Consider the following 23,301-nt stretch of genomic DNA (forward strand, 5'->3'; position numbering starts at 1 on the left):
TGATAAAATTAAAAGGTGAGGAAATCTGGGCAAATGGGAGGACAAAAAAAAAGGGGGGGTGGGGGCACAAAATGAAGCTAGGGATAAGATTACTATGCAAGAACATACCAGTACATATCCAGTTGCCAGAAGAAGATTAAAAATTGAGCTTGGAGTTTGCCAGTGGCCAAAGCAGAGAAGAAAACAGCAATTTAAAAAATCCATAGAACCTGTAAGATATAAACAAGCACATCACCTAGGCCAGTCATTGAAACATGCTAGCACTGTACTCTGCCTTAAAACCTCCCTACCCCATTTCCAGCTAGCATGTCTGGGTTCCATGATCCAAGCTTTATTCTAACCCAGTCTTATTTACAAATGCTTTGGGCATAAGGAGAACCAGAGAAGTGGCTGAATCCTGCACCCACTGAGGAAAACAACTCAAGGTATAAAGGCCCATTCTGTATTTTTCTATTTACAATCAGACAAAAAAGGTTAATGCTTTTTAATGTAATGATATTGCCTACAGATTGTAAGTTATCTAATATGAAAATTATATTTTTAAATGTAAGTAGCACATGTAATAATAGATACTTCCATTATCTCAGAGTGAGGCACCGAATCTGTAGGGCTTAACAGTGCTTATTCCATTGTAGATCGTAGACACCAGTTTACTTCGGGCATCTTTCCCTATGTGTGCACACAGTAGATACTTCTCAGTGCTGCATGCCTTTGCTGCATCTGCACAGAGGCCCTGCAGTTCCCAGGATGGTTTCCTACAGGCTCACAGCCCTCCCTGTGGAACTGGAGGTCTGAACAAGAGACATTCGTCATATTATCCAGTTTACATTGCAACTACTTGAGGTTGCACCCTGTGGCCCTCCTAGACAGGCTTCTCAAGGAAATGAGAGTACTGGTTGAGGACTCAGTGAATTCCTATTATGTTCTTGATGGTCCTTGGGAACAGATGTAGCAGTAATTGCAGGACCAAAGATCTCTAGATTCAAAAGAAAATTTTACTGCACCTTAGGTAAGGTCTGCAAAAATGAATAATAGTTCACATTTATTGAGTACTTACTATGCAGCAGGCACTGTGCTAGGTTTTGGATGCACTATCTCATTTATTTTCATAACAATCCTATAGTGCAGCAGCATTATTAGTCTCATTTTACTGAAGTGAAAACCAAAGTTAGGTTAGTAAGTGGCTGAGCTGGGATTAACCCCAAGCCCACGGATGCCAGCCTGCCCACAGATGTGTTGTTTCGCCCCCCCAGAAATGCCATGTGTTAATCCTGTAATCTGTGTCCATTACAAGGCAAAAGGGACTTTACATATGGAGAGATTATTCTGGATTATCCAGGTGGGCCCAATATAACCAAAAGGGTCCCTAAAGGTAGAAGAGAGTTAGAGGGAGATGTGACTACTAAAGAATTCAGAGCAATGAGATAGGAGAGAGACTTGACTGGCCATTCCTGACTTTGAAGATGAAGGAATGCAGGAGGCCTCTAGTAGCTGGAAATGGCAAGGAAACAAGTTCTCCCCTGTTGCCTCCTTGGTACTAGCCTAGTAAGACCCATTTCAAACTCCTGTAAGATAAGTTTGTGGTGTTTTAAGTCTCCAAATTTGTGTAATTTATTATTGCAGCAACAGAAAACATACAGTTGCTAATATATAAAAGTTAGGAGTTTTCATGTAAATATCTTGAAAGCTAAATCTAGCAATACCAAAGATGAGTAGCAGCTGCCCCCTTCAAGGAAAGGATGAATTTTCACCTTCACTGCAGACCTTCCCCTCCGTTTGTCTACACCTGGCCTCCGGGCCCATTTATAACCTATTTAGCCCCTCTAGTATTCTGGACTGGGAACCTTGCACTGAGCTACACTGTCTCCCAAAAGTAACAGAATTTCTGCAATTAGACAAGTACATCCAGCCTCCTTAAAAAGATAGCCCTGTCGTTTATAACAATCCTTTCATTTGTATAGTGTAGCCCAGGGCAAGTTACTTAATTTCTCTAAGCCTAAATCTTCTTTGGAAAATGTGTTTCTGTGTGTGTGTGTGTGACTTAACAGTACATGCCCCCTAGGACTGTTTTGAAGACAAACTGTGACGTACTAAGTGAAAAGTGTGTATACGGGAAGCCCTCAATCCTTCATCGCGGTGATCAGTACAACCTGCGTTGAGCTCTTGGGTTGTTTCTAATCTTTGGGAAGCAGAGTTTTAATTGAACGCATTGCTTTTTCTTCCATACAAACCACTGCCCGAGGCCAAGTTCGTAGGAAGACGGAGGATAGACCGGCGGGATCAACACGTTTTACCTGTCCCCACGTACCTCGGTGAAGCTCTACAATCCACGCGCCCGACCCAGGCGACGGCCCCGCAGAGACGCGCCCTTCACCACCGACAGGGGGCGCCGCGAGCCGGGGCCTGGGCGCTGGCGGGCTCGCCGGATGCTAATGAGCCGGCGGCCCCACCCCCTGCAGGAAGTGGCTGCGGTGGAGGGCGGGGCCTGCGAGCTCGGTCTTGCCGCCGTGTGGGAGCCATGGCGGCCTCTGAGGCGGCGGCGGCGGGGCCCGCGGCTCTGGGCTCGGGCACCTTGGGCGCCCCGGCCGTCCCGGCGGCCGCGAGGGGAGCCGCCGCCGCCTCGGGTCCGTGGGGTCCCCCGGGACGGCTGAGGGGCAGCCGACCGCGGCCCGCAGCGGCGAGGCAGCAGCCCGCATCTCCAGCGCTGCCTGCCCGGGAGCTGATCCAGCCGTCGGTGAGCGAGCTGTCCCGGGCCGTGCGCACCAACATCTTGTGCACCGTGCGCGGCTGCGGCAAGATCCTGCCCAACAGCCCCGCGCTCAACATGCACCTGGTCAAGAGCCACCGCCTGCAGGTGAGCCCCGGCCCGCCGCGCCGTGGGGCCGCCGGGGGTCGCGGCCCGGCCCGGGGAACCTGCCTTGCAACAAAGCGCCCGGCGCCCGCAGCAGGCGCGGAAACGGGGCGCAGAGTCCGGGATTCCAAGGGGGCTCTGGGAGCACGTCCACAATGTGTGGATTGCAGTTGCTTGTGTTCAGTCTCTTCCTGCTTAGAATTTGATACCTGAAGCAGGCCAAACAAATAAGGGCATCCTACACATTATATAAAATGGAGCGGGGAGATAAGAGCTAGTATATATGAGTACACAGTAAAAGGGAAATATTGGGTCATGCCACTCAAGTGTCAGGCTCAGACAAGTCATTACTGACCGGCCTCTTTATTTCGTGCCAGACACTGGCCCAGGCATTTTACAAATCCTCTCTTATCGTCGCTCACAGCAACTTTGTGAGGGATACGTTATCCCCATTATACTGACGGGAGACCGGTTACACAACCCTGGCAGTGCTGGGACTTAAACCTGGGTTTCCGGTTCTGGACCCGGTGTGCTCTCCACCGCCCCCACAGAACCGCCTTTAGGCTCGTGGGTCCTGCCGGGTTGTTAGAAGGCAGCTGCAGATGGGGCTTGAAGCACCCTTCATTACAAGTTCCACGGTGTTAGTAAGAGCAGCTTTGCTCAGGAATTAGACCTAAGGGAAATTTCGTGGGTGGATCCCCTTTAAAAGCCGGCCACAGGACAGTATGACATTAATCCGAACGACCCCTACACATTATGTAAAATGGAGCGTTGATTTTCAACCTCTGGTTCACATCTGTGGAAAGCTTATTAAAAATACAGATGTCCAGCCCCACCCAAGACCTATTAAATCATAATTTCTCAGTCATTATAGTAGGAAGTTTCCTCCCACCACTTCTTAGTGTCTTTCTATGCCAGCAGTGACATATGAGAGCATAAGTCACTGAAAGCCATTTTGTGAATTTGTACCTTTTGATGGTCTGAGTTTGTTCAAGAGCGGATTTAGAATACCCAGGGTACTGCAAGTTCTTTCAGTCCTTCAGGTAAATTTTCCTTAGGAACTTTCTTAGAATCAGTCTTCTGATAAGAATTTAACAGAAAGTTTGAGGTTATATTCTCTAGTAGAGCAGTGAATATGTTGCAAACAAAGGGTGACCTGCTCTGCCCACCAGTGAACAGAGACGCAGCCGCCTTCTTGGGAAGATCAAGGAGCCGGATGTACATGGAGGTGTGCCCGGGAAGCCCGGCAGGTGGGGCCGCGGCTTTCTGCAGAATAGTGTGGGTTTCCTTCAGCACAGAGTCCCACAAGTGCAATAACTCTGGGAATGGTCTTCAATCTATATTAAAGTCGTCTCTCTCATACTAAATTTTTACTAAATTGTTCCGTCTCTTAACCATATCCTAATTTGGGTGGATGACCTGTATTTTAAGAATTCTGCAGCCTAAGCCCCTGGTTCTCTTAGTGCATACACAAACTCGTCACTGAAAGAGACCCATGGCAGACGTTCCACCTCTGAGCACAATGGAACCGCCAGTCTGAGCAGGACTTTCCTTGGTATTGGCCTGGACATCACTCTACCAAGCAGGTCTCAGCAGTTTCTATTGTTCTTTTCTCTGGGATTGCTGTTTGGCACTCTGTATTGCTCAAGGCTCATTAAGGCTCTGTTAGCATAAAGATACCATTTACTGTCAGGAAAATAGATTGATAGTATACAATAGACTTTTCTAGTTATGGTTTGTGGGGTTTTTTTGGTTTTTTTGTTGTTTTTTTTTACTTTTTATTTGAAATAGTTTTAAACTTACAGGACAGTTGCAAAAATAATACAAACTCCATACAAAGAATGACGTACCTCCAACCCCATCCCCCAGATACCCAGTTCCACCAATTTTAACATTTTGCCATATCATTCTTTCTTTCTATTTTCTGAACATTGGCCAGCAGGTTGTACATATCATAATCTCTGAATACCTAATACTTCCATGTATATTTCCTTTAGACAAGAATATTCACTTATGTAATCATCTTAAGTGCAGCTATGGTTCAAGAAATTTAACATTAATACAAAGCTTACATTTTGTATTCCATTTTTTTCTTATTTCCCAATAATATCCTTTGGACTTTTTCTTGTCGATTCTTAAGAGTCCATCCAGTATCATGTATTGCACTGAAATGTCATTATCTCTTTAGCTTCTCTTTCTTTGTTTTTAAATTGTGGAAACATATAAACAACATAAATCTTCCCATCCCAACCCCTCCCAGTCATACCAGTCAGTGAGATTAATCACATGCACAATGTTGCAATACCCTCACCACCATCCATCACTAGAACTTTCCCTTCACTCCAAACAGAAACCCTACACACACTTCTCATTAACTCCCCACTGCCCCTTCTCCCCACCCCTGGTAACCTCCATGCTACTTTCTGTCTCTAAGAGTTTCCATATTCTCTGATATTTTCTTTGTGGTTACCATGGGGCTTACATTTAGCATCCTAAATCTATAACAATCTCATTTACTTTGATATCAACTTAACAACTTCAATGGCATACATAAACAATGTTCCTCTACCCCTCTGTCCCCCCACCTTTATGTAGTTCTTGTCACAAAGTACATATACATTATGAGTCCAAAACCATTGATTATTACATTTTATATGTTTGCCTTTCAGAAACTGTAGGAAGTAAAAAGTAGAGTTACAAATAAAAAATGGAATAGTACTGGGTATTTACTGGAGAGCTTTATTTCTTCATGTGACTTCAGTCAATTGTCTAGTGTCCTTTCCTTTCAACCTGCAGAACTCCCTTGTTCCAACTCACCTCAGCCCCAAGACCAAAAAGCATGCCAGGCACAGTGTTAGACATGAGTTTAATTAGATCTTACGAACAAGAGATAGTTCCATGGTGGCGGCCAGCCAGGCAAGACGGAAGTTAGGGCTCCACAAAGAGCAGGAGGTGCTAGGAGGTGGTTTCTAAGGGTTAGGACAAAGACATTCCATAGGGTATGAAAACAGAGTTTCACCAGGGTCTTGTGATACAGGGGTGTGAAGATTTGTTATCAACAGTCATCAGGGGTGGGAGTTTCATTGCTTTGTTTACGGTACCATTTGTACATTCTCCCTCCCCACCACCCCCTACCCCCGGGTCTGGTGACCTCTAACGTCTGTCCCAGTCAAGTAGGTGGCTGTGTGCAATAACTCACTTTCACTAGGGAGCGGAGGGGTCCAGGGCCCTGGGTCCCCACATCCCTTTAGCATTTTTGTAGGACTGGTCTACTAGTGACAAAGTAGCTCTGCTTTTGTTTATCTAGGAATGTCTTAATCCCTCCCTCTTTTTTTTTTTAAATTAAATTCAGTTTTATTGAAATATATTCACATACTATACAGTCATCCATGGTGTGCAGTCAGCTAGTCACAGTACCATCATATGGTTATGCATTCATCACCCCAATCTATTTTTTAACATTTTCCTTACATCAGAAAGAATCAGAATAAGAATAAAAAATAAAAGTAAAGAAAACCCAAATCACCCCCTCATCCCACCTTATTTTTCATTTAGTTTTTGTTCCCATTTTTCTACTCATCCATCCATATACTAGATAAAGGGAGTGCAATCCACAAAGTTTTCACAATCACACTGTCACCCCTTGTAAGCTACATTGTTATACAATGGTCTTCAAGAGTCCAGGCTACTGGGTTGGAGTTTGATAGTTTCAGGTATTTACTTCTAGCTATTCCAATACATTAAAACCTAAAAAGTGTTACCTATATAGTGCATAAGAATGTCCACCAGAATGACCTTTCGACTCCATTTGAAATCTCTCAGCCACTGAAACTATTTCATTTTATTTTGCACCCCTATTTTGGTCAAGAAGATGTTCTCAATCCCACGTTGCCAGATCCAGATTCATCCCCAGGAGTCATATCCTGCGTTGCCAGGGAGATTTACACCCCTGGGAGTCAGGTCCCACATAGAGGGGATGGCAGTGAGTTCACCTGCCAAGGTGGCTTAGCTAGAGAGAGAGGGCCACATCTTAGAGCAACAAAGAGATACTCAGGGGGAGACTCTTAGGCACAATTATTTGCAGATTTAGCCTCTCCTTTGCAGTAAGGAGCTTCATAAGGGCAAGTCCCATGATAGAGGGCTCAGCACCAGTCCTCAATGTTTGTGAGAACATCAGCATCAGTCCAGGTGAGGAAGCCCAACCCTTCCACATTTTCCCCCAGCTCCTCCGGGGGCCCTGCATATATATTTTTATTCTCTGCCCAAATTACTTTGGGATGAGTCACTATTTCACTCTAACCTGTACAAACCTACCATATCTCACTTCCTAGTCAAAGTTTCATGTAATTGTGGTGTTTGAACAAACTGACTGTAGAAGTTACACTGTTTAGAAAATATAGATCCTGCACCAAATAAACATCTCTTCTCTTGGTCTCACATGGAAGTTGAAGTTTGAACACAGTCAGTTTTAACCTTCACCCTTTGCCCGATTTGCCCTAGTCTTAGTCAGATCTGCTTCATTCATATCTCTAATTGAAGTCTGGGCTCTATTTCAGCTTTTTTTATTATTATTATTATCTGTCAAGCTGTAGCTCTGAATTTCAGGTGTCACACAGATACCCAGTGTTCCAGAGACCAATCAGGTTATACACAAAGGGATCAGCATCTCAGAGTTTGGAGATAGCCATTACAATTCAGGAATAGATTTGACTGCTGTAAGAGCAGTAGGGACAATCTAGGGACCATTACAACAATAGTTCCCCCTCTTTTTTTTGAAAGACAGTTTCACTGGATATAAAATTCTTGGATGACAGTTTTTTGCTTTCAGTACTTTAAATATGTCTCCCCACTGCCTTCTTGCCTCCATGGTTTCCAATGAGAAACTGACACTTAATCTTATTGAGGCTCCTTTATATGTGATATGTTGCTTCTCTCTTGTGGCTTTCAGAATTCTCTATCTTTGGTATTTGACAGTCTGATTATAACATGGCGCAATGTGGGTCTTTTGGAGTTCATCCTGTTCGGAGTTCATTGAGCATCTTGGATGTGTATGTTCATGTTTTTCGTTGAATTTGGGAATTTTTTGGCCATTATTTATTTGAATATTCTATTTGCCTCTGTCTTCTCCTTCCAGGACTCAAGCAATGTGTATATTGCTGTGCTTGCTCGTATCCCAACATTTCCTCAGGCTCTGTTTGCTTTTCTTTTTTCTTTCTTCTTTCTGTTCCTCAGCCTGGACGATTGCAATTGTCTTAACTTCCAAGTTCACTGATTCTTTTTTCTGCCAGCTCCAATCTGCTGTTGAACCTGATACTGGACAAAGGCGGTGGATTCTTTGCCAAGGTGCTCAAATGACCAATTCCTGGGACACCTGGGTTTCAAAGAGAGAAAGAGTTTATTGCTAAGCACAAAGTAGGAGATCAGATGGCCTATCAGCCCCAAAATCTGCCTCTCTGAACTGCAGTAATTGATAGTTTTATAGTATCAAAATATGGGCAGGTTTTAGGATAATGAGCCCAGTGGCTGCAGATGATATAATTAGAGGTGATCTAATTATTGAGCAGCACAGATTGATTGCATGCTTAGTCACAGAACATACGTAAGAAAATGGCAGCCTTAATATGATGATGGGCATAATTTTTAATATTTAATGAGGTATAGGTCACTTGTAGGTTATAGTCTGAGCTACTGCCCATGTCAGGTGGTCCCGTTTTTGGTTAGATCCAGTTTTGGTTATCAAGATAACTTTGGAATTGGGGTGGGTTAGTTCTGGGCTGACCCAGACCCTTTAATAGTAAGCATTAGAGGCTGTCTTTAGTGATCATAAGACTAAAGAAACCAGATAAAATGGGTACAAGTAGAGGTCAGTCACAAGGTTTTCACAATCACGAGGGCACAAGATAAAGGCTATACAATCATTATCAGAGATCAAGGCAGCTGGATTACAATGCAAAGATATCAGATGTTTCTCTCTGTCTGCTCTAATATACCAGAAAGTAAAAAGGAATATCTACATAATGATTCAGTAATCATAATCATAACTTAAATCTGAACTTTGTGGTTACAAATCCCTCTAGAGAATGTTGCATTTCTGTTTGGTTCCTTTTCATAATTTCCATCTTTCTATTGATATTCTCTTTGTGGTTTCTCACTCTGCCATCTTAATCGGGCTGCTAATTATGTTTTTAAAATATGTAAAGTTCAGGAATTCAAAAGATACCAATATGTAAAGTATAATAGGCCTAAGAAGGAAGAATACATTTGCGGCAAATACAAATTTTAACAGTCAAATCTTTACTTAAATTATAGCATTTCAGAGTATCAGTATGTTCCCTTATATCCTGTATGAAACCATTTTTTCAGTTCTAGTCAGATTCATTATTCAGATTTCTCTTAACTGAAGCCAGCAAAGTACATCCAAGATTCCTTTCTGAACTGAGAACGGTGAATGAAAAGACGGACTCTTCTGTTTCCTTCCTAAGTCACTGGCCAATCTTTTTTAGCAAGAATTAAGGAAACCTCACCCGGAGCTACCACTGTTTCTTTCTTGTCAAACAATCTCACTTTCTTGCAATTGTTCTTCCTTTCTAAACACAGTGCTCAGCAGCCCCGGAGCATCTGCTGTCCTGATGGGAGTTCCGTTTTCTCTGTTGAAGGTGACCCGTGTGACAGAATAGCCACAGCCATATGGCAGTGCCCCAGTGTGGCAGATGTGAACCTCAGTCTGGTTGTGAGGAGGTTCTTCAAACCTTTTTCTTGACCCTTGATGTTCTCAAACTATAGGAAAGAGGGAGGAAGAAGAGAAGGGAGTGGTGACGGGGAAGCTCCGTTTGGTGTTGAGAGCATCTGTGTATGGACAAGATCTACCAAGTGTGTACATCTCTTTTCTGACCCAAAGCTACTTTGATTATATCTGCTTAGCAGATTTTCTTAAATATTCAGCAGAAATTTTGCTTTCCATTGCTTTGGTCACAGCTATTTGCATAATTCCAGTTCCTTTCCTTGTTCTTATGTTTTCTATATTACCATGATCTTTTATCCCCTTCCCTATTAGTTGCTATATTGTTCTTATTTTATTCTAATCTTTCTTCATAAGATACCCCCTCACCCATTCCTGCCAACCAAGCAATCCCTTCTTCATATAAATGATGAACAAACCCTTCCAAAGGATGATGGGGAAGAATAGGAAATTGAATTATAGATGTTGAGTATATGCTGCTTTTTTTGTTTATGTGAGTTCTTAATATTTATGTCCATATTCCATATCCTGTAATATTCCAATCCCCCGTTCCAGTTTGCTCATGTTGCTATTATGCAAAATACCAGAAATTGATTGGCTTTTATAAAAGGGGTTTATTTGGTTATAAAGTTACAGTCTTAAGGCCATAAAGTGTCCAAGGTAAGGCATCTAACAACAGGGTACCTTCACTGGAGGATGGCCATTGGCATCCGGAAAACCTCTGTTAGCTTGGAAGGCATGTAGCTAGTGTCTGCTTGGTCCCAGGTTGCGTTTCAAAATGGCATTCTCCAAAATGTTGCTCTTGGGGCATTTTGTCCTCTCTTAGCTGCAGCTGCTCTTCAAAGTGTCACTCTCAGTTGCTCTCCAAAATGTCATTCTTAGCTGCTCTGAGCTCCTTCTGTTTGTCAGCTCATTTATATGGCTCCAGTGATTTAATTCAGACCCGCTGTCAGATCTCCATGGAAACAATCAAAGGATTCCAATCTAATCAACACTAATATGTCTGCCTCCACAAGATTGCATCAAAGGTAATGGCATTTTGGGGGCCATAATACATCCAAACCGGCACACCCCACTTCGTTCAGGCCCACCTGGGAGGGTCCAGGCAAGAATTGTCCCTGAGGTCACCAGGGGTGTTACACCTCCTCTACCTGGGCACATCAGGGGCAATGAGACAACTAAATTAACTCATCAAGGGTTTTTAAACTCCCAGCTGAAAGTGACATACGTAATAACAAAGGGTTATTAGGATTAAATGAGTTAATATCTGTAACAGTGCCTGGCGAAATAGGAAATACTATTATTAGTATTAACCACTAAATATTGTTGAATTTCTTTTATTTTTCTGTTAGAGGGGTTATGCATTTACAGAAGTCATGCATAAAATACAGGAGTCCCATGAAACACCCTATTATTAACAACTTGCTTCAGTGTGGCACATTTGTTACAACTAATGAAAGCACATTTTATAATTGTACTAGTAACTATAGTCCATAGTTTAACTAAAGGTTCACTGTGTTCTGCAACTCCATGGATATTTTTTTAATTGTTATTCTGGTAACATGTTTACAACCTTAAATTTCTGTTTTGAACCACGTTCAAATATATAATTCAGTCCTATTGATTATGCTCACAACGTTGTGCTACCATCACCATCATCTTAAATTCCAAAATAGCATGGTGCCTGTGTTCAGAAGACTATATGAACATTGTGTGAACTGGCTTCAGCTACTTTGGGGGGGCTGTGATAAAGAGAGAAAGTCCCCGTACACAACGTTTTTTCTTAGGAAGGCCTTAGAATCATAGTCAAAGGAGGTTTTCTGGGGCTTGGAGTAAGACACTTGAGTGGGGAGATACCAGGGAGCGGAACGCCTACAGGTGATCCTGAGCCTGGGTAACCGTAACAATGATGCCACGTGCAAACAGAGAAGCTGACTTCAGGGGCTGAGATTTATGTTTAGGGGGAGGCATGTTAAAGGAATAGATAGAAGTATGATTTTAAATACCAGTTCTTTTTTCTTTCTTTAATTTTTTAACAGCTTTATCAAGCTATAATTAACATACCATAAAACTCACGGTGATCAGTGAATAATCGTGCGGGTTTTTTGTTTTTCTTTTTGTATTTTAGTAAATTTGCAGTTGTACAACTGTCACCACAGTTCACTTTAAAACATTTTCATCACCCTAAAATCCTTTGTGCCATTTTTTGTCATTCCTTCTTATTACCCTCAGTCTGTTCTATTGAGTTTTTTTAAAGTAATTATTTAAAGTAATTTTTCTTTTGCAGGACGGCATAGTAAATCCAACAATAAGGAAAGATTTGAAAACTGTACCGAAATTCTACTGTTGTCCAATTGAAGGATGCCCCAGAGGCCCTGACAGACCATTTTCTCAATTCTCTCTTGTAAAACAGGTATTTCACTTGTCTTACGTATACTTCTCTGAGGATGAAACACAGATGGTATGAACCTAGTGGGCATTCAGTGACTTTCCAAACATAACTAGAGGCGCCAGCAGAAAGCAGCTGGTGAGAACAGAGGCCCGAGTGTCCCCCAGTTGGGGAAAGAGTGAGTATGAGTGCAGTGTGAGTGGAAGGAAACGAGGTTTGATTGGGAGGGGAAGGTGTCCAGAAGTGGGTTCTGAGACAAAGAGAAGTCGACCCGTTTGAAAAAGAGTGAGAAAAGGTGTTTGGGGATCTGCTGTGGGAATGCGTGTGCCTCCGAGGGCATGTGGGCAGAAGGTGCGAGGGAAACAGACCTCCGAGGGAGAAGGAGACTGGGGGGCCTTTCCGAAGCAGATGCCTGGAGAAGAGGAGGGCCTGGGCCTGGGGAATGGGCTGATTTTGGCCTCTGAAAGGTTGCCCCAAGGATTGGCTGGACGGGCGTGTTGGGAGGAGCATTGCAAAGACATCTTTTCTGCCCACAGCACTGCTCTGTAGACTGACGCCTAACTGCTGGATATTGTGGATTGTTTCCAAAACCATCTCCTCTCATGTAACAAAGCAAAAGGGATGACATGAAGAAGTCTCCAATAAACTGCCACTTGTCCTCTTTAAGTTCTTTGATTTGGTCTGCTTTATTTTATACATCTAAAATCATTGTTGATTTGGGTATATCATTTTTTAAGTATTTTCAGCAGTTGCTGTTTTTCATTTTAGTCTCTTATGATCTTCCCAGCACTTTATGAAAATGCATGCTGAAAAGAAGCATAAATGTAGTAAGTGCAGCAATTCTTACGGTACTGAATGGGACTTGAAAAGACATGCAGAGGATTGTGGCAAGACCTTCCAGTGCACATGTGGCTGTCCTTATGCCAGCAGAACTGCCTTGCAGTCACACATCTACCGAACTGGCCATGAGATCCCTGCTGAGCACAGGTACAGGGGAAAGAAAGGGTGCCCAGAAGTCAGTAGCTAAGGGAAGAGCTTCATACGAAGCTTCCTGGAGAGCCATTAGTGTTGGAGAAATAAGGAGTGGTGGAAACAATATGTAACATGGAAGAAGGGGGCTTCTGGAAGTGGCAGCAGTGCTGGCGAAGTAGCGACATGTGGGCCTGTAACTGAAATACCAGTTGTTCTTCCATATTCTTTCTGCCAGCCCCTTTGAGGTTCCTTCGTGATTCCCATTTGAAAAGCTCAACTTACACAGCATTTTCTATCAGAGGGATATTAGATTGTGGACGAGTACGTTTTACTATGAAACTACTTTGCTTTAAAGGTCAAATTTATATTTGGTGTAATCACTTCTTACTTTAAAAATGATGAAAGTTATATAATCTGTTAGCTTTCTTAGGCTTACAGATCTGAGTTGAATTCTAGAACTTAGAGCTTAAAAAAAATGTATGTATGCGCCCTCGTTCCCTGTTTGCGTGTTTCTGAAGCTCACCTACCATAATAGGCCCAGTTCTCAGAATTGCAGAAGAAGGGATCTGTCTTTTGGGGGTTGAATTTGGTCTCTGCTGTAGTTGTAAAAAACAGAGTAAGTTGAAGAAAGCTGCATTTTAAGGTGGTTTTTTTCCTTTTACCCTGTCATTGTTTTCAGGGATCCACCTAGTAAGAAAAGGAAAATGGAGAACTCCACAAACAACCAGAAGTTGTCAAAAAAGACCATTGAATCATTGATCAATAAACCAACTTCTAGACCAGACACTCAAGAATTAGAAACTTCGGAAATAAAGGTAGTGGCTTCCTTTGAAGACTCTTGCAGCTCTAATGCCAGAAAACAGACTCTTAAAACACCTCCAAGATACCCTCAGAAGTTGCTTTTACCAAAGCCCAAAGTGGCTTTGGTTAAATTGCCTGTGATGCAGTTTTCTCCCGTGCCTGTCTTTGTGCCCACTACAGCCGACTCTTCGGCCCAGCCTGTGGTAGTGGGTGTGGATCACCAGGGCTCTGCCATGGGCGCCGTTCACTTACTCCCCTTGTCCATTGGAACCCTGATCCTCGGCCTAGATTCAGAGGCTTGCTCTCTTAAGGAGAGCCTGCCTCTCCCCAAAATTGTGAATCCCATTGCTGTCGAGCCAGTCAGTACAGGTGTTCAGGTGAACTTGGGTAAAAGTCCACCTCCTTCTTTACAACAACTAGGGAACACATGTCAGAAGCACAGCATTTCCTCCATCAACGTGCAGACAGATCTGTCTTACAGCTCACCAGGCTTCCTGCCTTCTGCCCAGTGGGCTTCCCCAGACTCCTCCGTATCGTCTTGTTCTCAAACTGATTTGACATTTGGTTCTCAAGTTTCACTGCCCATTAGTGTTCATACTCAGACATTGTTACCTAGTTCTAAAGTAACTTCATCTATAGCTGCTCAGACCGATGCTTTTTTAGATGATTGTTTCCAGTCAGGTGGGATCTCCAGAGAAACGCAAACCAGTGGAGTGCAAAGTTCCACAGATGACGGGGTACACATGGACCAAGCAATAATGTGTGGGGACATTTTTGAGAATGTCCATTCATCCTACAGGGTTTCTACAGACAGTATTATAAGCAACAGTTTGGTAGCAGATACTATAACTCATGGATTGTTATCTCAGAATGACCCTAAGACTTTAAATCAAGATATTGAGAAATCTGCATCAATTATAAACTTCAATGAGCAGAATAGTATTCTTCCTTCACAAAACATGACAGATAATCAGACCCAAACCATAGATTTATTAAGTGATTTAGAAAACATCTTGTCAAGTAACCTGCCAGGTCAGACGTTGGATAATCGCAGTCTTCTGTCTGACACAAACACTGAACCCGACACACAGCTCTCATCTGGCCCGACACAAAATCCCGGAATAGATTTTGATATTGAAGAGTTCTTTTCAGCCTCAAATATCCAAACTCAAACGGAAGAGAGTGAACTCAGCAATATGAACACTGAACCAGTCTTGGAATCCCTGGACATCGAGACCCAAACTGACTTTTTACTTGCAGACACCTCTGCTCAGTCCTACAGTTGTAGGGGAAATGCCAACTTCTTAGGCCTTGAAATGTTTGATACACAGACACAGACAGACTTAAACTTCTTTTTAGACAGCAGCCCTCATCTGCCTCTGGGCAGTATTCTGAAACACTCCAGCTTCTCCATGAGCACTGATTCATCTGACACAGAAACCCAAACAGAAGGGACTTCCACCAAAAACCTACCTGCTCTAGAAAGCAAAGTTCAGTTGAACAGTACAGAAACACAAACCATGAATTCCTGTTTTGAAACCCTGGGGAGTTTGTTTTTCACCAGCAATGAAACTCAAACAGCCATGGATGACTTCCTGCTAGCCGATTTGGCCTGGAACACCATGGAGTCTCAGTTCAGTTCTGTGGAAACCCAGACATGTGCAGAACTACAGACGGTCTCCAACTTCTAAAAGAGACGTCCCCGTATGGGGACAGCATTTACAGTTTTTTTCTGGATTTAGAAAATAGGGAATGGGGACAACAGTATTAACTATTGAATGTAGTTTATGCAGTTGCTTAGATTCTTTGCCTTTTGTACTTGTAAACATGAATTTGTGTATAAATATGAGTGTATTATAAAGTGTATGATGCTGATCTAAAAATGATTGTTTTTGTGTTGCATACCATTGCCCCTTCAAAACTTGTCTTTCCTTCTAAAAAAAATAGATGTACTTCACACCTTTAAAAACAATATTAGCCATTTAGCTGATGCCAAGCTTGGCGGGTACTACAGTAGAAACTTTTCAAATCTTTAAATGTTTTATGTTGGAGTGTAACATACTTAAATTGCACATAAGATATATTTTTAAGAGTGCTTGTTAGAAATTCCTGTTTCCCGACAGTAGCCTGTGAAGTGGATGTAAACCGTAACGCTTAACATGGTTTGAGACCCATGCTGCCTACAGCTTCATCTGCTTTGCCATCCTACTCTTCTGACTTGAAGACACAAAGGAAAACTGTAATTGTCTCTCACTTTTGGAATAGTTTTCATGTAGTCAACTTCTCTACATGAGCTGCTATTGATACCAATGTAAGTGTACAGTATTTTAATCACAAGAGGCTCATGGCTGAAAAATTATTGTGTAAAGGAATAGCAAGGGCTTACATGTAAACAGTGATCCTCCCAATTGAAATAACAGTAAGCCACCCCCAGCATGGAAACATTGGGGTGTACCCTACCAACATCCTACTGTCTACAGTAGTAGCAGCTTCCTAAAGTGCACCCACAGCCTGGATCTGCGCTTTTATCACGCTGTTATGTTTAAAAAAAAAAAAAGTGGGAAGAGAACAGGACACTTCCCCCTAAATTTCTATGTGTGGCACTTCTATCTATAAGCTTAATAGGCCAAAAATGCAGTCTTTGATTATTTTAAAGTGACCCACCTTCCTTCATCCACCACTCATCTCTTTTCCTTGAATGGCTTCTCAAAGACATCAGTCTGGCAAGGGTATTATTTGTGCATTGAGGGTAGCAATTACAGAATAGAACCACCTAAAATACGGTAGTCTGCATTTTGCTTTATTTATTTTTAAGAAAGTTATACAAAACAGTCTTCTTCAAAAAGAATAAAGGCGGCAAAGACCTATTGTTTCAATTATCAAGAATATTTTTTTGTTTGGAGATGGAGCAAGGTCAAGTATGCTTTCAGGGTTTTCTTTATCTAGGAGTTCCTGCTTAATTGTTGGCCAACTTTCAGAAAAGTAAGAATCAGTGCAGTTTGTTAAGTGTTCTAAGTTTACAAAGAAATGCTCTGTCCCTTCTTTTCCAGGTGCTTGTGCTACTGAAGGCTAAATCCTCAGAAGAAAATCTAGTAAGGGGACTAAATTCCTTAAAGTAAATTGATGGTGTTACTACTAATTCATATTCCATATATCAGATACAGAGCAAGTGTTGGTAATGGGTAACATATATCCTGGGCAGATGAACTGAATTTGGTAGACAAAAGAGTTTGCTTTGATCACAGTTGCCTATGAATGTGGGTTTCAAAACAAAGCCTTAACTTAGAATTTCATTATGATTTAGAATCATTGCTGCCTTAATGTTTAAACATCTATTTAAGACCTCTTAATAAAGAAGAAATGCATGTTTGTTTATGGCTTTTTGTAAATATAAATGCATTGATCTATGGCTTAAACAACAACAAAAAACACTTTATTTCCTTGACAGTGTTTGTTAATCTAGCCAATAGAATTATTTGCAGAAAAATGGTGCATGTAATAGAACTGTACAAGAACTGCTCTCCCTCAAAAGCTTAGTTACCTGAATTGTTCTAAAAGTAATTGTAAAAACTGAAATTCAGTGATTAAAAACAAGAAAGAATTCTGCCGGTTTGTGGGTTTTTTTGTGAATTCTTCAGTCTACTTATAATGTGACTTTTGTTGCCTTAACTTTTAAAAAACTCATCGTTTCTGGAAGTCACAATGAAATGTTGTGCCTGGTCATTGTTTAACCTTTGTTCATGAAAATATGCTAATAATGTTCTTAATAGAAAATGAAAAGACCCTCCATTACCAAAGTTCTATTTTGATTTTGATAAGAAATACAAGCCTTAGGATTTAATTTTTTGGAAAATTTATTCAAAGGAAACTACTCCAATGCATGCATTTGCCATATGTGGCCATGTTATGATGAGGAGCCTTTTATCTTTGTAAATAATGATGTAGTTCTGGCTTAAGAGGGTTAGAATATATGGGTACTTCTTGGTTCAGTCACTGATTTGCAGGAAGCCAAATCAGTATGTTTCTTATATCCTTGAGATAAAGGAAAAATAAAAGTAGGAAAATTATATAGACTTATCTGAAAGATGCTGAGTAAGGTCTGAAGCTAGTTTTTATCTGAAGAAAATAAACATCAATCTAGGAGATGTTTCATTGATAGTAGCAAATGACAAGGTGATGGTGTCACTTAGCACTCAATTTTAGAATGTTTACCTTATTCCATTCCAAATCTAATACTGACTCCATGGATCCTTTGCTATATGATATATTTAAAGCAGTGCTTCTCAAACTTGTCCTCTGAAGGCTCTCAAAGAAAAAGAATGAACATGTTAACACTGAAGAATTTAGGGATAAAGAATCAAGCCTTATAGTTTTATTTTCCTTCTATCTCAAAATTATCTGTATGTGTTTTCACCTGGAAGTGTTTTAAAGCACCACTGATTAGATTTGACATTCTAAGAGAGGACAGCATGTTAACTTGGCTACATATACCCCTGGCGCGCTTACATACTCCCAACATCCAAAAGGCTCTCATAGTTAAATGACATGAATTTTAATCTAGTTTCTTCAGAAAGATGTTGGCTAGTAAATGTTCGTAAGGCCAAGAAGATGAATAGATACCCACTGTTTTGCATTAATGTCAAAGGACTTTCCGTTGTTCAAAATGTATTTATTAGCAGACACACTGATACATTAGTTTGCATATCAAGAGAGGCAGGCTAAAGAACAAGTGGGGATGATTCCCAGGTTGTCTCTTCTCAGACATTAACAAATGTGGGCACCACATTTAAAAATGTGCCTGCTTGAAAAGAGCAAATGTCCAAAACACATGAATGAATAAAAGCAGCACTGTCTATAAATGAACTGGAAAAATATCAATATTCAGCTCTTTCAACAAACCAGACAAAACTAAATACAAGTTTTATATTGTCTAACTAAAAAATGACAAAATTAAACACTTCTGTAACTTTGTTCCAAATCCACAAATTATAAAATAGTGAAGCTTGGCCTATGAGAAACTTACTACCTCTGACCGCCCATTAACTTCTGGTGTTTTATACGCTGAAGCAAGTTAATATTACAGGACATAAGGCTGCAAAACAAAACAAAATAACAATAACTTTTCCTTTATCATTGAAATATAGTCAAATATTTCTGAAAATGAGAAAAACTTTTTTGAAATAAATTTTCTCCTTGATGACTTTGTTACTCTCAAACGTACCTATGTTTATCTCAACATGGACAAATACTTTTTGTTTTTGGCCTAAAAGAGTGAGTGAGCTGATTAGCATGGTGTGTGTAAACAAGGCCTTGTTCCAAGCTCACCATCTTCTTACTGCTTCTGCTTGCAGCTTTCTACTCTTTGCTTTCTGCTGATCCACAGCTTTTTCCATGTCCCGGGTGAAATATTTGGTTTTATGATTGCATCTCAAACTTGTTGCTGCTTAGGACTGAATTGAAAGTGATCCCTCTCCTACTTTATCTTCTTTTTCCTGCGCTGCAATGAGAAATTTAGTGACTTCAGAAAATGTAGAACCCACGCTGCAATAAAAATTTGGCAGACGTCAGTGCGTTAGCTTATCACAAAAGGATATTTACCAGTTAAAACTGTCCCCAGTAGTTTTTCCCTATTTAAAAAGTGAGCCTACAGAATTAAGATTTTATACTACACTTTTAAGAAGGCATCCAAACTTTGGCAAGCTATCTGTTAGGGATTATAGTCATTATCTTATTTCAGTTCATGGACATACTTGTACCATTTTAAGATAAGCAGGGAAGAAAGGTTTGCAGTTTGAGGTAAATGGGAAAAGCCACGTTCATGTGCCCATGAAGTACAGGACCTGCCAGTGGTTACTAAGATGTGTCAAACAAAGTGTTGGCTGCCTCTTAATATTTACACCTGTTTATCACAAGCAGTGAATGTGAAAGCAAGATTATTGCTTAAAGCAGAGAATTCTGAATAATGGCCTCAAATGTAAATAAGGAGACACTGATTTAACATCCAGAATTATCTTGAAACCCTTGCCAAAACAAAAGTGCACATTTTCCTTATGGAGGAGTAAAAGAATGCCAATAGTTCCTCCTGGCTCTGCCTAAACGGGCCCTACGGTTATTGTGAAAGAGACTGTCTCAGAGGAAAGCAAGCTTGTGGTTGCGTCTTCCCAAGGGCGGACCGAGGTAGTTGCCATCGGCAGGATCTGAAGGACCACAGCAAAACTGAGGGCACTGTAGGGTGTTAGAACCAGAGCACCCTTGCCTTCTAGAACAAGGACAGAATTGTCCTCATTTCCTTCAAGCCTGGACCAAGGCTTCTGACTGCCCTTTAAGTAGAGCTGTCAGAGAAGCTGCAAACAGAGGCATTTGATTTTAGAATGCCTAATTCCCTAGAGCAGCGGTTCTCAACCGGGCAATTTTGCCCCTATGGGGTGTTGCAATGTCTGGAGACACTTTGGTTGTGATAATTAGAGTTAGAGGGGAGGAGTGCTTTCTAATATCTAATTAGGGGCAGAGGTCAGGGATCCTGCTACACATCCTACAATACACAGGACAGTCCCCACAGCAAAGAATGATCCAGCCCAAAATGCCAGTATGCCCAGGATGAAAAGCCCTGCCTGAGGGGTAGGCCATTCGGTGAGGTGGAACTTTAAACACTGTTGTAAATGCAATATCAAGCTGGGCCATTCCATCCTTTAAGAAGCATATGTTTTATTTAGAAAGTATTTGGTGGTGGAGAAAGTTGACTCCTCATAAGTTCTATTTAAAATCATTTTTGAAAAATCTCCAGGGATTTTGTCAGATGGCAATGTTGGAAACATACAAACCAAAATTGACTTAGTTTTTTGCTAATTTCATCTGATTCCAAAAGAAAGAACCGTTCACCATTTGAGACTCTAATAACAATGTTTGCATGCAAGTTAAATGTGCTAAACTGACAGAATTAACCTTAGGTATTGAGTCCCTCATCTGATAGGGCAGGGCAGCAGAACTTAGTCGCAAAGCTGGGGTATGAGAAAACCAAGGCTCCCCATGCCAAGTTCTGAGCCTCAAGGAAAAGGGAGGATGGTTCAAGTTTTACTTCTTGCACTGGATACTGACGTTACGCTAAGACTGTGTTCAAAAAGATTATACAGTAGCTTTGGTCTGGAAGATAAGACTTGAAAAGTAAGGTTTTCTTCTATAACAAACACCTCAGGATGACACAAAATCAGTACAAGAGGCATGCTAGCAGACAGTAGAGCACAGGTGCTTTGAGTGGTGCAGTGGAAATTCCAAAAATCAAGATGAGAACAGGGGCCAGGAATGAAGATGGCCTGTGGATTGACCATGAGGTCTCAAACCAGGAGCCTTAGTCAACAAGCGATAGCTGAGCTGAGAGCTGGTCAAGAATGAAGCCCCATCAAACTTCCAAACGACAACTTGGGAGGCCCATAGGATTTCCATACAATTTTGAATAGCCTCTCATTCAATACAGGGAAATTATCCAGATATTTACATTTGCACTGATCAACACATTAGGGAAAACCACAAATCTCTGTTGGCACTGAACATGCATTACCTCATCTTCTTGACCACAATCCTGTGTCTGAAAATTGTTCCCATCTTACAGGAAGGAAGAACATTCTTGAGCCTTCCTTCCTGCCTTATGGGATATTTTCCAGCCGGTCCTCCAATGCCCCACCTGTGACATTGTGAGCCTTCAGAAGTCCAAGCCACAGACCTCACGCTGGCCAGGCCAAATTTAATTGCTCTGTTGATCTATTTCTCCTTGGGTCAAAGGAGGAAAATGATCTCTGATCCTCATGCCTATGCCCAGAAGGAGCTTTGAACTCTGAGAAAGAATGGGACCTGCTAAATTCAAGAGGAATTATTGTATCGTGTGACTGCCTATCAGAACTATGGGCAGAGTTTAGCCTGGTAATCCAAAACAGCACTGAACCTGTTCCTGGCTCTAGCAGTCCTGGTTTAACTGGCAGACAACCAGAGTGTCTCCTGCGCTCGCTGGCTAGGATGGCCCTGTCTCCGTGTCCTCCGTTTCTTTCTTCTCTGGTTTGCTTCTCAGTAGCCCCTAAACTCCAGCACTGAGGTTGCATTGGGGCCCAAGCCCAAGCACCTCGAAATACCCTAGCTGCCAGGCCTCCAGCCTTGCAATTCTGCCCACTGGTCCAGCAGGGGTTGCCCCATTTAGACGAGCTGGGGCTGCTATGATCACTGAAGCTCCTAAGAGATCGGAAAAAAATTGGATTTTGGATTCAAATTATTTTTTAGCATGGTCTTTAAAAACAGGTAAATTTCACACTAGGGAGCACAGTCCAGAATAAAATAAATAAAGCTAAAAATCAGGGAAAGTCTTCCAGAATAGCCAAAGTCCTGTGAACTTGTCCATATGTAGCCAGGCCTTATTCTGATTTAAAGCCTTCCCCTTCAAAAGTAACACAGCTCAGCTTGCTCTATGGTCGACATTCTGTCTGCCAGGGAGGTTTCCAGCCTCCCCAGCCCCTCCCTGGCCTCACCCAGACCCTCCGTGGCAGCCCCAAGCTTGGGCCCAGCCTCCCCCAGGAAGTGGCTCAGGCCGCGTGGGAGCCCTGGGTCATGCCACTTGCTGCCAGAGTGCTGCTTGGTGATTTTTAAGGCTTCAAAACAAACAGGAGTTTGGAAACTTCTACTAAGATATCCAAAAATAACAGGAGGAATGAAATACGTGTAGAAAGGAGCAGGTAGAATCACCTTAGGAAGGAAGAGACTGTTGCCACTTACATTGTTAATTTCACTCAAATATGTTAACAAGCTCAAATCCTTAAAACATCAGGATTTCCCCTAAAAGCTTTGTTAATGACTCAGAATCCTAATGGGAAGCTGCATTCTATTAAACATTTAGCCTTTATCTATACTTAAAGAGCAAAGGACCAGTTGGGAAACCCTGATGTAACCTGAATGAATATTGGGACAAGTCCTTGAGTGCCTTTATCCACAGAGAAATGAACTAAACCCAGGCTCACGAAAACAAGATTCCACAGGGACGTTATCAGGTACGTGCATAACTACCTAAGCATAACTACCTAAGTTATAACATGCATAACTACCTAAGAGTGCAGAACACGCTTTTCTACTCACAGAGGAGTTGTCTAGTCAATATTTTGTTGGCCAAATTAATTATTTACCCAAAAAGAAAGATACTATATATACATCTTTAGCAAATTTGGATCTTTCCTTTGTTCAGGCTGGCCCTCTAATTCTAAATTATTATAGGTTCACCCCAAAATCTATAGAACTTAACCACTCTTATCTGAACAAAAGATTTTTTTCTTTAAAAAAACACAACATTCTGTTGTATCTTAGACCACACTGCATGAAGATCTTTGATGGTAAGTGCACCTGGCTGAGCGGCTGGGGCTCGGGCCCTCCCTCGGGTGCCTCCCTGCACACACTGCTGACTGACATTTTGGGTTATTCATTATTCTGCTGCTTAAGAAAGGGGGCTCGAAAACCACTGACTCGGGGGCAGCTGCCAGGGCAGGAAGATCCTCCAACAGCCAAGGGGCCAACGTTAAT

General features: G+C 41.8%; 2 protein-coding genes across 5 annotated transcripts in view; one reads left to right on the forward strand and one right to left on the reverse strand.

Moving 5' to 3' along the window:
• The first annotated feature begins 2,493 nt into the window (after positions 1 to 2,493).
• Positions 2,494 to 17,350, forward strand: ATMIN (ATM interactor). 3 transcript variants are annotated; one of them, XM_037816002.1, is made up of 4 exons: positions 2,494 to 2,854; positions 11,878 to 12,003; positions 12,767 to 12,966; positions 13,631 to 17,350. In XM_037816002.1, the coding sequence occupies exons 1-4, from the start codon at positions 2,519 to 2,521 to the stop codon at positions 15,441 to 15,443; spliced, it is 2,475 nt and encodes an 824-aa protein (XP_037671930.1). In that variant the 5' UTR covers positions 2,494 to 2,518; the 3' UTR covers positions 15,444 to 17,350. The 3 variants fall into 3 exon arrangements, with proteins under 3 accessions (XP_037671930.1, XP_037671931.1, XP_037671932.1); XM_037816003.1 differs by lacking the exon at positions 2,494 to 2,854 and having other exon boundaries at positions 11,881 to 12,003; positions 12,748 to 12,966; XM_037816004.1 differs by lacking the exons at positions 2,494 to 2,854; positions 11,878 to 12,003 and adding an exon at positions 12,518 to 12,658.
• Positions 7,718 to 23,301, reverse strand: part of C22H16orf46 (chromosome 22 C16orf46 homolog) — a 37,338-nt gene continuing 21,754 nt past the window's right edge. Inside the window, exon 5 of one of the 2 annotated variants that reach the window (XM_037816007.1) lies at positions 7,718 to 8,222. In XM_037816007.1, the coding sequence (XP_037671935.1) occupies positions 8,199 to 8,222 (24 nt within the window). In that variant the 3' untranslated portion in view covers positions 7,718 to 8,198. Of the gene's footprint in view, positions 8,223 to 18,093; positions 19,250 to 23,301 lie in introns of those variants that run through there. The other variant, XM_037816006.1, reaches the window with a different exon arrangement.

Source organism: Choloepus didactylus, chromosome 22, assembly GCF_015220235.1.
Source record: "Choloepus didactylus isolate mChoDid1 chromosome 22, mChoDid1.pri, whole genome shotgun sequence".
NCBI classification, from domain to species: Eukaryota; Metazoa; Chordata; class Mammalia; order Pilosa; family Megalonychidae; genus Choloepus; species Choloepus didactylus.

Coding starts and splice junctions, on each gene's coding strand:
- ATMIN (XM_037816002.1), top strand. CDS start 2,519: ATGGCGGCCTCTGAGGCGGCGGCGGCGGGGCCCGCGGCTCTGGGCTCG. Junction 2,855..11,877: donor TCAAGAGCCACCGCCTGCAG/GTGAGCCCCGGC, acceptor TTTCTTTTGCAG/GACGGCATAGTAAATCCAAC. Junction 12,967..13,630: donor GAGATCCCTGCTGAGCACAG/GTACAGGGGAAA, acceptor CATTGTTTTCAG/GGATCCACCTAGTAAGAAAA.